This window comes from Oncorhynchus mykiss, chromosome 23 (genome assembly GCF_013265735.2).
Source record: "Oncorhynchus mykiss isolate Arlee chromosome 23, USDA_OmykA_1.1, whole genome shotgun sequence".
Taxonomy (NCBI): Eukaryota; Metazoa; Chordata; class Actinopteri; order Salmoniformes; family Salmonidae; genus Oncorhynchus; species Oncorhynchus mykiss.
This window is the reverse complement of record NC_048587.1, coordinates 51561883-51579525: the sequence shown is the minus strand read 5'-3', so window position 1 is coordinate 51579525 and position 17643 is coordinate 51561883. Positions and strand designations below refer to the sequence as shown.

Sequence of the window (17643 nt, the reverse complement as noted above, 5' to 3'; positions counted from 1 at the left end):
GCGGCGTAGGAGATGGCTGCCGTTTTACGGTCTTCTAACCAATTGTGCTATTGTGTGTGATTTTTCGCATTGTTTGTAACTTATTTTGTACAAAATGTTTCTGCCACCGTGTCTTATGACCGAAAATAGCTTCTAGATATCAGGACAGCGATTACTCACCTCATACTGGACGAAGATTTTTTCTATAACGAGTCGGACGCAAAGGATTTACTTCAGACACCTGACAAGGCTAAAATCCCCCTTATTCGCAGGAGAGAGAGACAGAGGGATGTAGGTCGGGGTGCCTTGTAAGGATTCAATGGCGAGTGGAAATATGCCTCTACCATCAGTCCTATTAGCCAACATACAATCATTGGACAACGAAAAAGGCTAATTACGATCACGAATATCCTGCCAACGGGACATTAAAAATGTACATTGCCTTGCAAAAGTATTCACCCCCCTTGGCGTTTTTCCTATTTTGATGCACTGCAACATGTAATTTAAACAGATTTTTATTTGCATTTCATGTAATGGACATACAGAATGTAGTCAAAATTGGTGAAGGCAAATTAAAAAAATTACTTGTTTCAAAAAAATTCTAAAAAATACAAAAACAAAAAAGTGGTGCCCCTAAATAAGATCTGGTGCAACAAATTACCTTCTGAAGTCACATAATTAATTCAATAAAGTCCACCTCTTGCCTTTACGAAAGAGTGGCCAGAAAAAAATAAGCACACATGTTTGGTGTTCGCCAAAAGGCATGTGTGAGACTCACCAAAAATATGGAAGGTACTCTGGTCAGATGAGACAAAAATGTAGCTTTTTGGCCGTCAAGGAAAACGCTATGTCTGGCGCAAACCCAACACCTCTCATCACCCCTGAACATCATCCCTACAGTGAAGCAAGGTGGTGGCAGAATCATGTTGTGGGGATATTTTTCATCGGCAGGGACTGGGAAACTGGTCAGAATTGAAGATATGATGGATGGCGCTAAATACGGGGAAATACTTGAGGGAAAACTGTTTCAGTTTTCCAGAGATTTGAGACTGGGACTGTTACGTTCCCCAGTTTCTGTTTTGTGGGTTTGTTTGTATATGTTTCAGGAAATGGCTTCCTGGAATCCCTCAAGCAGCTGATTGGTCAGCCCCTTTGCTATTTGGAGCTGAACCCGCCCTCTCGTCAGAGGATACAGCTGTATCCCATTACAGATTCCTTCTCCAGCTAGAAAATCCAGTGTTCCTTTGTTAGGGAGAGCTTATTAGTAGTTATGAGGTATGTTGGTTGTTGCTGAGAGACAGCAAATGGTTATGTCCTGTGTTGGTTGTTGCTCAGAGAGAGAGCACATGGTTATGTCCTGTGTTGGTTGTTGCTCAGAGAGAGAGCACATGGTTATGTCCTGTGTTGGTTGTTGCTCAGAGAGAGAGCACATGGTTATGTCCTGTGTTGGTTGTTGCTCAGAGAGAGAGCACATGGTTAGGTCCTGTGTTGGTTGTTGCTCAGAGAGAGAGCACATGGTTATGTCCTGTGTTGGTTGTTGCTCAGAGAGAGAGCACATGGTTATGTCCTGTGTTGGTTGTTGCTCAGAGAGGTTTTTGTTAAGTATTTTGAAGCCGCTGATCTGAGGTATGTGTGTGCAAATAGGACGCAGTGTTTTGATTATTGAAATTGTTTACTTACGTTTGTATTATTATTTTTCATTTGTTCCCAGGGGGGGAGGGGAAGGCACCTAGGGAGTGCTTAGGCAAGAGGCCTGTGGGCATACATAACCCGTAGTATTTACTGTCTATGCACACTAGGTAAGACCTGGGATGACCACCGCTTGTATTTTGGTTAGCTCACCAGGTGGTGCTAGTTAGGTAAGTAGTGGGTAGGCAGGTAAGGTAGGAGAGGGGGTGCTTTAACTTTAACTTTCTTTGCTTTGGTTTCGTCCAGCCCCTTTTTCTCAAAATTACTGTGTGAAGGAATAAATTCCCTGTAAACGTTAAATTCTCTGCCTTTGTCATCCTTACCAGCACCTACAGTCCCATTCATCTTACACTCCACGGGGAGTTGAGTTGTAGCAGGGTGTTGCGTTCCCTCTTCCTAGAGGCCATGAACATGAAGGGAAGCTGCCAAAATCACTACCAACCCGTAGCACTCACGTCTGTAGCCATAAAGTACTTTGAAAGGCTGGTCGTGGCTCACATCAACACCATTATCTAGGAAACCCTAGACCCACTCCAATTTGAATACCGCCCACAACAGATCCACAGATGATGCATCCTATATTGCACTCAACACAGCCCTTTACCATCAGGACAGATGGAACACCTATGTAAGATCATATTCATTGAATACTGCTCAGCATTCAACAGCAAAGTGCCCTCAAAGCTCATCACTAAGCTAAAGACCCAGGGGCTAAACACCTCCCTCTGCAACTGAATCCTGGACTTCCTGACAGGCTGCCCCCAGGTAGTAAGGGTAGGTAACAACACATCTGCCACGCTGATCCCCAACACCTGGGACCCCTCAGGAGTGCATACTCAGTCCCCTCCTCTACTCCCTGTTCACACATGACTGCATGGCCAGGAACGACTCCAACACCATCATTACGTTTGCCGACGACACAGCAGTGGTAGGCCTGATCACCGACAATGATGAGCCTATATGGAGGAGGTCAGAGACCTGGCCGTGTGGTGCCAGGATAACAACCTATCCCTCAATGTAACCAAGACTAAGGAGATGACTGTGGACTACAGGAAAAGGAGGACCGGGCACATCCCCATTCTCATCAACGGGGCTGTAGTCGAGCAGGTTGAGAGCTTCAAGTTTCTTGGTGTCCACATCAACAACGAACTAACATGGTCCAAACACACCAAGACAGTCGTGATGAGGGCGCGACAAAACCTATTCCCCCTCAGGAAACTAAAAGGATTTGGCATGGGTCCTGAGATCCTCAAAAGGTTCTACAGGTGCAACTACGAGAGCATCCTGACCGGTTGCATCACTGCCTGGTACGGCAATTGCTCGGCCTCTTACTGCAAGGCACTACAGAGGGTAGTGTGTACCGCCCAGTACATCACTGGGGCTAAGCTGCCTGCCATCCAGGACCTCTACACCAGGCGGTGTCAGAGGAAGGCCCTAAATATTGTCAAAGACCCCAGCCACCCCAGTCATAGACTGTTCTCTCTACTACCGCATGGCAAGCGGTACCGGAGGGCCAAGTCTAGGACAAAAAGGCTTCTCAACTAGGGAGTACTAGGGAGTACTATTGAGAGGAGTACTGGGGAGGGGAGTACACGGGAGTACCACAGATGGCAGTACGCGAAAAGGGCAATACTAGAGAGGAAATTACCAGGGAGGGGAGTACTAGGGAGGGCTTACTAGGGAGTACTAGGGAAGGGAGTACTCTGGAGTACTTGGGATGAGAGTACTAGGGATAACTAGGTAGGAAAGTACTAGGGAGGGGAGTAATAGAGAGTTCTAGTGAGGGAAGTACTGGAGGGAAGAGTACTAAGGGAAGGGAACCAAAATGGAGTACTAAGGAGGGGAGTACTAGTGAGCGAGTACTGGGGAATGGGGCACAAGTGAAGAGAGCACCAGGGAGTACTAGGGAGGGGAGTACGAGGAAGGAGAGTTCCAGGGAGTAAAAGGGAGGGGAGTACTAGGGAGTACAAGGGAGGAGGGTACTATGGAGTACTAGGGATGGAAATACTAGTGTGGGAGTATGAGGCACTGGGGTACAAGGGAGGAGAGAACTAGGGCATACTTGGGAGGGGATAACAATGGAGGAGAACTTGTGAGGACAGTACTAGGGAGGAGGGTACTAGGGAGGAGAGTACTCAAGATTACTATAGAGGAGAGAACTAGGGAGTACTGGGGGGAGAGTACTAGGGAGGGCAGTAATAGAGAGGAGAGTACAAAGGGAAGGGAATTACTAGGGAGTACTATGGAGGGGAGTACTAGGGAAGGGAGTACTAGGGAATACTAGGGAGGATATTACCAGGGAGAGGAGTACTAGGGAGGAGAGTACTAGGGAGGAGCGTACTAGGGAATACTAGGGAGGGGAGTATTAGGAAGGGGGGTATTGAGGAGTACTAGGGAGAATATTACTTGGGAGGGGAGTACTAGAGAGGGGAGTACTATGGATGGGGATACTAGTGAGGAAGTACAAGGGAAGGCCACAAGGGAGGAGAGTACTAGGGAGTACTAGGGAGGGGAGTACCAGCGAGGAGAGTCTTAGGGAGGAGAGATCTAGGGAATACTAGGGAGGGGAGTATTAGGGAGTACTAATGAGGGAGGACTAGAGAAGGGAGTACTACGCATCACGTAGTCTGCACAACGCATCACCGGGGGCAAACTACCTGCCCTCCAGGACACCTACACCACCCGATGTCACAGGAAGGCCATAAAGATAATCAAGGACATCAACCACCCGAGCCACTGCCTGTTCACCCCGCTATCATCCAGAAGGCGAGGTCAGTACAGGTGCATCAAAGCTGGGACCGAGAGACTGAAAAACAGCTTCTATCTCAAGGCCATCAGACTGTTAAACAGCCACCACTAACATTGAGTGGCTGCTGCCAACACACTGACACTGACTCAACTCCAGCCAATTTAATAATGGGAATTGATGGGAAATGATGTAAATATATCACTAGCCACTTTAAACAATGCTACCTTATATAATGTTACTTACCCTATATTATTCATCTCATATGCATACGTATATACTGTACTCTATACCATCGACTGTATCCTTATGTAATACATGTATCACTAGCCACTTTAACTATGCCACTTTGTTTACATACTCATCTCATATGTATATACTGTACTCGATACCATCTACTGTATCTTGCCTATGCTGCTCTGTACCATCACTCATTCATATATCCCTATGTACATATTATTTATTCCCTTTCACTGTGTACAAGACAGTAGTTTTGGAATTGTTAGTTATATTACTTGTTGGTTATTACTGCATTGTCGGAACTAGAAGCACAAGCATTTCGCTACACTCGCATTAACATCTGCTAACCATGTGTATGTGACAAATAAAATTTGATTTGATTTGATTACTAGAGAGGAGGGTACTAGGGAGTACTATGGAGTGTAGTACTAGGGTTGGGAATACTTCTAGGGAGTACTATGGAGGGGAGAAGTAGGGCGGAGATTATTAGGGAGTACTAGGGCGGGGAGTACTAGGGAGGGGAGAACTAGGGAGGAGAGTACTAGGGAGGGGAGTACATGGGAGGGAGTACTGGGGAGGAGATAACTAGGGAAGACAGTGCTAGGGAGTACTAGGGAAAAGAGTTACCAGGGAGGAGGGTACTAGGAATTATGAGGGAGGAGATTACTAGGGAGTACTAGGGAGGAGGGTACTAGAGCGTGATATGGAGGGGAGTACTAGGGAATAGAGTACTGGGGTGGGAAGTACTAGGGGTTACCTAGTACTAGAGTACTATATAGCACTAGGGAGGAGATTACTCGGGAGTAATACGGAGGGGAGTACTAAGGAGGAGAATACTAGGGAATACTAGGTTAGGGGAGTACTAGGGAGGAGAGTACGAGGGAGTACTAGGGAGGATAGTACTTGGGAGTACTGGGGAGTATAGTACTTGGGAGTACTAGGGATGAGAGTAAGGGGAAAAAGGGAAAAAGATACCTAGTCAGTTGTACAACTGAACTCCTCCAGTACTAGGGAGTACTAGGCAGGGGAGTCTAGGGAGGATAGTACTAGGGAGTACTATGGAGGGGAGTACTAGGGATGAGAGTACTAGGGAGGGGAGTACATGAGAGGGGAGTACTAGGGAGGATAGTACCAGGGAGTACCGGAGAGGGGGGTACTATGGCAGAGAGTACTAGGGAGGAGATGACTAGGGAAGACAGTACTAGAGAGTACTAGGGAGGAGAGTACCAGGGAGGAGAGTACAAGGAATTATGAGGGAGGAGATACTAGGGAGTACTAGGGAGGAAAGCATGAGAGAATAATATGGAGGAGAGTACTAGGGAATAGAGTACTAGGGAGGGAAGTACTAGGCGTCACTAGTGAGGAGAGTACTAGATAGCACTAGGGAGGATATTACTCGGGAGTAATAAGGAGGAGAATACTAGGGAGTACTAGGTTAGGGGAGTACTAGGGAGGAGAGTGCTAGGGAGCACTAGGGAGGATAGTACTTGGGAGTACTGGGTTAGGGGAGTACTCGGGAGGAGAGTACTAGGGAGTACTAGGGATGAGAGTAAGGGAAAAAAGGGAAAGGGGGATACCTAGTCAGTTGTACAACTGAATTCCTCCAGTACTAGGGAGTACTAGGCAGGGGAGTCTAGGGAGGATAGTACCAGGGAGTACTATGGAGGAGAGTACTAGGGAGTACTAGGGATGAGAGTACTAGGGAGTACTCGGGATGGTAATACTACAGAGTACTAGGGAGGGGAGTACTAGATTAACAATTGTTTTCATTCATTTAAAAACTTTGCGGTTCAACCGGAGATTAACAGATGTTGTCAAATAAGGGAATAAAATAAGTGGCAGTCATATAAAAACCACAGCACAACATAATCCATCTAATGAGAGGGTTGAGTGGAACAGCTGTCCGGGGGGACATAGGCTCAGTAAATGAGATGCAGGTAGATATTTTCTCCCCAGATGGAGCTGGCACACTCTTCAACAGCGCCTAGCAAAGGGAACCTCTCTGGATACTCTGTAACACTGCTTACTCAACAGGCAGAGTATCATCATGGGGATACTCACACACAAAATCCAGTTGGTTTCACGAGCGTGCACACACACACACACACACACTTGCATGAACGCACACAGACCCACACACTTGCACGCACACACACACAAAAACATGCCAATTCAGGAAGTGATTTGAATAAAACATTTTCAAACTTTAAAATATTATATTCTACTTTTCAGAATATAGAAAAGTAAATGATTATTAAGTTGTCAATTTAGTTGACTTCCTGAATTGACTGCCACACACAGTCACAGCAACTTACATGCAACCTGCACTTCAGTCCTCCTCTGCAGTAAGGCTCCAACACGGTTTCTGATGATACATTGGTAAAAGCCAGCATGGGAACGGTCCAGGGAGGGAATCAAGTACCTGCAAAACACACACATATTACACACATTCACACACACATGTTAGATATCTGGATCACATACGATACACACACATTAGATTGTTGAAACACGCACAATACATACATTAATCAAAATGAAGTAAGCTTTAAGCAACATTATTTGTCTAAACACACAATACCCCCACATGACTGGAGTAACTTAAATACCCCACATGACTGGAGTACCTACAATACCCCCCCATGACAGGAGTACGTACCTACAATACCCCCCCATGACAGGAGTACGTACAATACCCCAACATGAATGTACTGTATCAATGACAATATCCCCCCATTACAGGAGTACCTAGAATACTTCCACATGCCTGGAGTACCTACAATACCCCCACATGACTGGAGTACCTACAATACCCCCACATGACTAGAGTACCCACAATACCCCCACATGACTGGAGTATCTACAATACCCCCACATGACTGGAGTACCTACAATACCCCCATATGACTGGAGTACCTACAATACCCCCACATGACTGGAGTACCTACAATACCCCCACATGATTGGAGTGCCTACAATACCCCCACATGATTGGGGTAAAAACAATACACCCACATGACAGTGTCACCCCCCGCAGTTTATTTCTGTTGCCTATTTTTAGTTTTGAAAACTCATCACTCTTTATGGCTGTAACGAAAGGCTACATTTGCTCAGCAATTGTGGGTGCATGTTCGCATGTGCATGACTCGAGCTTTGCCTCTCCCGAGCCCGTTGGGGAGCTGCAGCGATCAGACAAGAACGTAATTGTGGAGAAAAAGGGTGGTTAAAAAAACTAAAGTAAAAAGTTTTAAAACCACTGGGATAACTTGATAGGGTTGAACAAATGGAGTTAGGTCGGATATAGTCAAGGTAGGCTACAATATTTCTTACGATCTTTTATGTTGCCTGGAAATGTGCTGGTCATTGTTTATAAGAGCTGAGTACTTTCCTCATCAGATTGGTCTGCTTTCGCCTCTTCTTCTAATAATTGCTCAGCTAGTCTGTGAGTGCGGATTCATACATTTTTTGGAGGGGGTTGGCATTTTTTCATTTTTTATTCACAAAGGTCTGAACATGGCCCTGCTGCTAAATGAACATTAACTGACCAAAATGAATTGCAAAGCACACTGGGTATTATTATTGGCCTTGTTTCAGAGGTGGCGCTCAATAGAACTAAACTCAGCATGCTTTGCAACTGTTCATTTTCACATATACACTACCGGTCATATACTACCGGTCAAAAGTTTGAGAACAACTAATCATTCAAATGTTTTTATTTATTTTTATTTTTTTCTAAATTGTAGAACAATAGTGAAGACAGCAAAACCAATAAATAACACATGGAATCATGTAGCAACCAAAAAAGTGTTCAAGAAATCAAAATCAATTTTACATTTGAGTTTCTTCAATTAGTCACCCTTTGCCTTGATGACAGATTTGCACACTCTTGGCATTCTCTCAACCAGCTTCATGAGGTAGTCACATGGAATACATTTCAATAGCAGGTGTGTCTTCTTAAAAGTTAATTTGTGGAATGTCTTTCCTTCTTAATGCGTTTGAGCCAATCAGTTGTGTTGTGAGAAGGTGGGGGGGGGGGGGGGGGGTTAAACAGAAGATAGCCTATTTGGTAAAAGACAAAGTACATATTATGGCAAGAACAGCTCAAATAAGCAAAGAGAAATGACAGTTCATCATTACTTTAAGACATGAAGGTCTGTCAATACAGAACATTTCAAGAACTTTGATAGTTTCTTCAAGGGCAGTCGCAAAAACCATCAAGCGTAATGATGAAACTGGCTCTCATGAGGACCGCCACAGAAAAGAAGACCCAGAGTTACCTCTGCTCTAGAGGAGAAGTTCATTATCAGCCACAGAAATTGCAGCCCAAATAAATGCTTCACGGAGTTCAAGTAACAGACACATCTCAACATCAACCATTCAGAGGAGACTGTATGACTCAGGCCTTCATGCAGGAATTACTGCAAATAAACCACTACTAAAGGACACTCATAATAAGAAGACACTTGTTTGGGCCAAGAAACATGAGCAATGGACGTTAGACCGGTGGAAATGTGTCCTTTGGGCTGGAGTCCGAATTGGAAAGTTTTGGATCCAACTGCTGTGTCTTTGTGAAATGCGGTGTGGGTGAACAGATGATCTCCACATGTGTATTTCCCACCGTAAAGCATGGAGGAGAAGGTGTTATGGGGTGGGGGTGGTTTGCTGGTGACAGTGTCACTGATTTATTTAGAATTCAAGGCACACTTAACCAGCATGGCTACCACAGCATTCTGCAGCGATATGCCAAGCCTTCTGGTTTGGGCTTAGTGGGACTATCATTTGTTTTTCAACAGAATAATGACCCAACACACCTCCAGGCTGTGTAAAGGCTATTTTACCAAAAAGGAGAGTGATGAAGTGCTGCATCAGGTGACCTGGCCTCCACAATCCCTGACCTCAACCAAATTGAGATGGTTTGGGATGAGTCCGACCGCAGAGTGAAGAAAAAGCAGCCAACAAGTTCTCAGATTATGCTGAAAAAGCATTCCAGCTGAAACTGGTTGAGAGAATGCCATGAGTGTGCAAAGCTGTCAGTAAGGCAAAGGGTGGCTATTTGAAGAATTTCAAATATTAAATATATTTTGATTTGTGATTTCATATGCATTATTTCATAGTTTTGGTGTCTTAACTATTGTTCCACAATGTAGAAAATAGTAAAAATAAAGAAAAACCCTTGAATGAATATGCGTTCTACAACTTTTAACCGGTACTTTACATGTATATTTCGTTCATTTAGCACACTCTCTTATCACACCATAGTGCAATCAGACTTCTGATATCAATGTAGGGTGAAAGGGGGCCACAAAATTGTGAACCATTATAAAGAAATGGGATTGAAAAGTATTTTGAAAATACAAATTACAGCTCTCCCGATCTATTCCAGAGTGTGTTACTGAAGCAGACCCTAGAGAGATGAAAGCAGCAACATCAGCAATGCAGGTGTTATGTACACATCCACCAGTCAACAGCCCACCCACACCCTCCCTATGACCTTGAGTTCAATGTACGCCCCATGGAGCTGCAGTACCTACTCCGTCCCATGTGGGGACAGCCTAACACATCATATTCAATACCATACCATAAGCAGGATGGAGTAATAATGTCAACGTAACGATAGGACACTAACACTTCGCAAGTCGTCATGCTCTCTGAGTCTGGCTGCAGAGAGTAAAATGTCTGCTACCAAAGAAGGTGGATATCACACAAGGAAATGACCATAAAAGGAGAAATGCAGAGAAAGCAGGGACACCATCTGGACTCTCTGTGATGATTAATAAAAGGTCAAAATCCCTTGATGTGTTTGACACTGGAATGAAACACAATGCCTGGGTCTTTGGTCAGACTCCACTACACCAAAGGGACATCTCTTTCCTTTGGTCTATTATATTTCACTACTTTCTGTCCTACAGTGAGGTAGTGTCTGGTATATTCATTTTCCCACACAAACTCTTAGTTTGAGAAGGTCTAACAGGAAAAAGGGACTTTTATGTCGACAATCAGGGTACTTGTGGGACTGCAAATCTCTTCTCTGTGCAAGGCTGAAGTTACACATTCTCAACAATAGGGGAGCTGTTCACAATGTCTGTTTAGCTCTGGTATTTCAGAGGCACCTAACAGACCCATCTTCAGAAGCATGTAAAACAGCCTCATGGCCTAATTGTTTTTTTAAGTCTTCAAAACGATTTTGTTCTGCCCTGATGACTTGTCATAACTTTTAATTTCTATCTAGTAACATCCAGTTAATACTGAGTTAAAAGTGATTATATTACCTTAAAGTTATGATCTGAGCTCTGGCTCTGTAAATAGCTCCAGTAAATTAACCCCTTTTTCTTTACAGTTAACCATTTATATACTTAGCGGTTCCTGTCTGCGATCCGAAAGTTAGATATAAAGGAACATAACCTGGAGACCTTGGGCTACAAATTACTCTAGTGGGAAAGCACTCCCTGAACCTGCGGATCAATGCTGCGGAGAAAAGAGGAGTGAGACAGAGAGGGATTAGGGGAGGGAGGGAACGCAAGGGAGTATAGAGGAGGATAGTTTGGAGTTTCGATCTTGATGCTTTAAAAAGCTATTGACCTCAGATGGAGATCAATAGACACAATAGAGTGGGGAAGGTAAAGAGATCTGCCCAGACAGAGGGGATAAGAAGGAGAGAAGAAGAGCGAGAAAGAGAGAGAGAGCAAGAGAGAGAGCGCAAGATAGAGAGAGAGTGTGAGAGAGAGAAAGCAAGAAATGGAAAAAGAGAGAGACAGCAAGCTAAAGGGGAGAGGAGGAGGAGATAGGGAAAGATGACAAACACGCCAGCCAGACACACATCATCTGGAGAAAGAAAGGGACCAAGGTCTGCCTGGAACTGGATAGAGAAGATGACCATTTTTTTCACACTCATCAAATCAAATCATCAAATCAAATTGTATTTGTCACATACACATCGTTAGCAGATGTTAATGTGAGTGTAGCGAAATGCTTGTGCTTCTGGTTCCGATAGTGCAGTAATATCTAACATGTAATCTAACAATTCCCCAACAACTACCTAATACACACAAATCTAAAGGTGTGAATGAGAATATGTACATATAAATATATGGATAAGCGAGCGGCATAGGCAAAGTGCAATAGATGGTATAAAATACAGTATATACATATGATATGAGCAATGTAAGATATGGAAACATTATTAAAGTGGCATTATTTAAAGTGGCATTGTTTAAAGTGACTAGTGATCCATTTGTTAAAGTGGCCAGTGATTGGGTCTCCATGTAGACAGCAGCCTCTCTGAGTTAGTGATTGCTGTTTAGCAGTCTGGTGGCATTGAGGTAGAAGCTGTTCTTCAGTCTCTCGGTCCCAGCTTTTATTCACCTGTACTGACCTCGCGGTCTGGATGGTAGCAGTGTGAACAGTCAGTGTCTCAGGTGGTTGTTGTCTTTGATGATCTTTTTTGCCTTCCTGTGACATTGGGTGCTATAGGTGTCATGGAAGGCAGAAGTTTGCCCCCAGTGATGCATTGTGAAGACCGCGAAACCCTCTGGAGAGCCTTGTGGTTGAGGGACAAGCAGTTGCCGTACCAGGCAGTGATACATTCTGATAGGATGCTCTCATTTGTGGATCTGGAAAAGTTTGTCAGGGTTTCGGGTGACAAGACACATTTCTTCAGCTTCCTGATGTTGAAGAGATGTTGTTGCGCCAACTTCACCACACTGTCTGTGTGGGTGGACAATTTCAGTTTGTCGTTGATGTGTATGCCTAGGACCTTAAACTTTCCACTTTCTCCACTACTGTCCCTTCGTTGTGGAGGACTGCTCCCTCTGCTGTTTCCTGAAGTCCATGATCATCTCCTTTGTTTTATTTACGTTGAGTGAGAGGATGTTTTCCTGACACCACACTCCGAGTCTCATCGTTGTTGATAATCAAGCCCACTACTGTTGTGTCATCTACAAACTTGATGATTGAGTTGGAGGTGTGCATGGCCACGCAGTCATGGGTGAACAGGGAGTACAGGAGGGGGCGGAGCATGTACCCTTGAGGGGCCCCAGTGTTGAGTGTCAGCGAGGTGGAGATGCTGTTTCCTACCTTCACCACCAGGTGGCGGCCCGTGAGAAAAGTCAGGACCTAACTGCACAAGGTGGGGTTGAGGACCAGGGCATCCAGCTTGATGATGAGCTTGGAGGGTACTATGGTGTTGAAAGCTGAGCTGTAGTCAATGAACAGTATAGAATAACCCTGTTGACTGCTGTGTTTCTGTGTCCACTGTGTTTCTGTGCTTCATTCAAAACTGTTTTTCTACATTTTTGGATGCACCACGGTTGATTCTCAATTCAATGGAGAAGCAGGTACGAGGAAAGGGACCTTGGACCTCCGCCTCTAATATGGTTGAAAATAATATAAGGAGAAACATTGTCAACTCCACTCCTCTTGATATATTTTCAATAATAATTAATACAATTCTTAGTCAGGAAACAGCATTTGAGTTATTCCATATTCACTGTTACCCCATTATTATATAATTTACTGTAGCAAAGGCAGCAGGGAGACATTCAGATTGCACGGCTGAGCAGGTACTGTAAGAAACTAAAGAGAGGTCGACAGAGGGCCAGGAGGAGGGAGGGATTGAACGAGGGAGGGAGAGGAGGAAACCTTGATTGACAGGGGCCCGGGTCGATAGTGTGATGTGGGGATCATGGGAGGGAGGAGCCAGAGGGGGCTGTAACAACCAGTCCGTAATGAGGTATCAAACCATATTAGTGCAGGGGTTAGCATGGAGCACAGAGCAACTGGACTAAATTACTTCTGGTGTCTATTAATGTTATCGGACTAATTAGGAGCTAACAGTAAGCTAGAGGTAAGCTAGCGGCGTTAGCGACACTTCTCGTTTAAGACACGTGTTTTGGCAGCTAGCGCTATTAAACAGAATGGCTGTTTTGCATATACGTAGCGCAACATGCTACGGAAGTAGCATTAACTTGAGTAACTGGTAAGGGAGAGGATTGAATCAGAGAATTCTCCGGAACAATGCAAGGGGATTTAGAAAGAGAGGGGGAGGGAGGTGAGAAAGCTGTGAGGTGGTGCTTGTGCTCCGCAGTCTGACCTTGAGGACACCTGTGGAGATTTCACTCCTTAGTCTTGAGCCTAAACCTTCAGGGTGACTTTAACCAGAGTTTGTTTGTTTGTTCTCTCTCTCTCTGCATGGGAAACATATGTTGAATTCGCCAAAGCAAGTGAAATTGATAAAAAACTAAAGTGAAATAAAAAAAAATTGAAAAAAAGGGAAAATAAATAAACATAAAAATGGGTTGTATTTACAATGGTGTTTGTTCTGAATTTGTATTTATTGTGGCTCCCCATTAGCTGTTGCCAAGTGTCATGACGTTGGCCTGGGGGATAGGTTTATGACAGTCATAAATACCTCTTCCCCCCTTTTTCCTCTCTCTACCCTACTGAGGTTATATTTGCAAAACCTTTGGTTAACATAGAGATTCTGAGAACATCAGTAGGTGGGGGGAAATTAACTATATTCTGGTAATCCAAACAATTGAACATATGCGGTGGTAGTTAATGAATATGATGTCAGTTTGGTTGTCAACTGAGACATTCTCATCAATGATAAGATGACAAACTCTACAGTGAAAAGTCTACACATCAGAGTTATCGGATTCACATGGAATTGTTGTTCAATTTAAATGTTTGAATATGAAATTATTCATGATGGGAGGAAATGTGATTTTAGTTTCCGCCCCTGTGAAGGGACATGGGCTATAAAACTTTTCAAACACGCCCTCCTCTCCCTTCCTAAGCCCTTGACGACAATATAACCTCCTGTTGTGAGGATGTAGGACGACGGTCCTATGTCAGAATGGTTCCGATAATAACATCAGCGTGAGCTTTGGTTGCAAATGGTATGAACTTTGAACTCTTATTCACTACAGAAGTGATACCTCCTAGCCATTGAGTTAGCAACAGCAGATGCAACGAGGGTTACGAAGGAACAGACAGAGTATCCCGTCTATCACCCAACGACGTTACTACAACGTATCCAATTGACAACCAGAGACTTTCTTCAAAGGACTCGGTTTGGCAACACGGCCTTCCATCTACCACCAACCTACCGAAGCGCAGCTCAGATTAAATATTTATTGCGTTTTCCTTTTCCAAATGGGCGGTAATTTAGAATGCATCAGATACTGTATTTACGATAGCACAGCTTCTCCCTGTGTCCCTCAGTCTTCCCCCTCTTTCACTCAAACCCAGCCCTTTTCCTTTGTGTAACAAGCTGTCATATCTGTTCCGCCCGCTAGGGACGTTTTCCTTTATGACGTAATTTGTAATCAAGTTCTACATTTTTTAAAACATTACAATACTTTCACAAGAGATCTCACAACACATTGAGTGTGTGTCGCATCACAGTGCCCGCTGTTCCATAAGGTGTACTTGTATCTGTTTTTTAAATCTGATTGTACTGCTTGCATCAGTTGCCTGATGTGAAATAGATTTCCATGTAATCATGGTTCTTTGTAGTACGGTGCAACTCCCATAATCTGTTTGGGATTGTGAAGAGACCTCTGGTGGCATGTCTTGTGAGGTATGCTTGGGTGTCTGAGCTGTGTGCTAGTAGTTTAAACAGACAGCTCGGTGCATTCAGCTTGTCAAAAAATATTACTAAAACAAGTAGTGATGGAAGTAAATCTCTCCCCCAATTTGAGCCATGAGAGATTGACATACATATTATTAATGTTCGCGCCACATGTACCTTTAAGGACCAGCTGTGCTACCTTGTTCTGAGCCAATTGTAATTGTAAGTCCCTCTGTGTGGCACCTGACCACACGAGTGAACAATGCCTTGTTGATCGTGTTGTCAAGAAGGCAGAGCAGCTCTATATTATGGATAGACTATCAATATGTTTTGACCATGACAGTTTACAATCCATGTTTATTCTAATCAGTTTTGTCACCTCAACCTGTCACCTCAACCTGCTCAATTTCCACATTATTGATTACAATGTTTAATTGAGGTTTAGGATTAGTGAATGATTTTTTCCCAAATACAATGTTTTTCATTTTTTTTTATATTTAGGACTAACTTATTCCTTGACACCCATCTTGCTACCCATTCTCACACTAACTGCAGCTCTTTGTTCAGTGTTGCAGTCATTTCAGTTGCTGTAGTAGCTGACGTGCATAGTGTTGAGTCATCCGCATACAAAGACATATTCAAAGCAAGTGGCATGTCGTTAGTAAAGATTGAAAAATGTAAGGGTTCTAAACAGCTGCCATGGGGAATTTTTGATTATACCTGGATTATGTTGGAGATGTTTCCATTAAAGAAAACCCTGTATGTTCTGTTAGACAGGTAACTCTATATCCATAATATAGCAGGGGGGTATAAAGCCATAACATATATGTTCTTTACAGGTAGTCATTTTCTTGTGGCAACAGGCCACAAATCTTACTGCTGTGATGGCGCACTGTGGTATTTCACCTAATAGATATGGGAGTTTATCAAAATGGTGTACTCTTTGTTTAGGGCCAAATAGCATTCTAGTTTGCTCAGTTTTTTTGTTAACTCCCAAGAACTATACAGCAAATGCTCTGGAACAGCAAAATAAGCACAACAGAAACCTTAGTGTTGAGTCTGAAGCTACTTTTAAAGCCAAGAAGAAAAATAAATTACAATAATCCATTTTACTTTATAAGGACTGAATGCTATGCAAATGTTTCCAAGCTTGCTAGGACAGAACAGATCCGGCTGCAACTTCAATTAGCACTAAAGTGTGTAGTGAGATGTGAGAACTCTTGAGCCCAACAATGGCAGGAGAGCTTCAACCCCCCCCCCCCCCCCCCCCAAATTCAGAGGCCTTTGAATCCCCTCCCTCATTACAATACAGTACCCCCTGGATGTAGAAAATTAGAAGGTACTGAAGGGGTACAAAAATAAGCTCCTCATGGACAATTCAGAGACACCTTTTGCTGACTTACAAACAAGGAAAAGTAAGCAACTTAATCTTATACACAAACCATCCCCTTGATGGCACAGTGCTATACAGTATTTATAAACTACCTCTCTGTCAAGAAGGGATGTGTTAGCGATGGGTGGAAACTCAGAATAATAGACAACGAAGACTTTGAGCCAGCCAATGTCAACCTGTACAAGTCTGGAACAGTATTGGTACAGGGCACTCCCAAACCGTTTCAGATGGACTTTCACAGAATCAATTAGGGAGCGGAGAAGGAAAAGCTCTCTCTTGAGAAAGATAAGCACACCCCGAGCCTGTCAGACCAGACCTCTTCATTAAACAACCCCACAGATAAGCAACCCCAAGCGGAAGGTCAACCTCCCAGCACAGAGTACTACTCCCTCGTTGAAATAAAGGATACATTCACCCAGCCGTAGGTAAGGCAAGTGGATCTGGAACAGCAGATGAACACACTCCAGTCAGCACAGACACAGACAACAGTCCAGCTCAACAACACCCACCCAACCAGACCCGGAGAGCTGGAGGTGGAGAGAGACATGTCTGCACTCTGGACTGTGGTGAGACAACTTCAACAGGAGAAAGAGCAGAAGCGGAAGAAGGCTCAGAAGCAGGACAAGAACAGAGCACTAGAGGAGAAGGTGAGAGTGCTGGAGTAGAAGGTGAGAAAGGTGACGTGTGACAGAGAACAACCCATTAGAGAGCTGGCCGCTCCCACAGAGAAGCCAGCAGAACAGCCCACCACAGACCCTGAACAAAGTCTCGACACCCACAGCAGAACAGTCCAGAACAGCAGAACAGTACAGAAATAGGAGTTTTAGTAGAAGGACACAGTCTTAGAAATGCATGTTTGGGCGCAAAATGAAGACACGACGCACCTGCGAAAATCGGTTTCCTATCGAACATACTTCTTTCCGTAAGAAATATTATAGTTTGATTACATTTTAGGGTATCTGAGGAGTCAATAGAAACGTATTTTGACTTGTTGAAACAAAGTTTAGCAGTAGATTTTCGGATTCC

At 44.0% G+C, this 17643-nt stretch overlaps 1 protein-coding gene across 1 annotated transcript in view; it reads right to left on the bottom strand.

Moving 5' to 3' along the window:
- Positions 1-17643, bottom strand: part of LOC110503029 (protein sidekick-2) — a 396532-nt gene that overhangs the window by 129880 nt on the left and 249009 nt on the right. The window contains exon 3 of the mRNA XM_036960765.1: positions 6970-7076. Within this exon, the coding sequence (XP_036816660.1) occupies positions 6970-7076 (107 nt within the window). The remainder of the gene's footprint in view (positions 1-6969; positions 7077-17643) is intronic.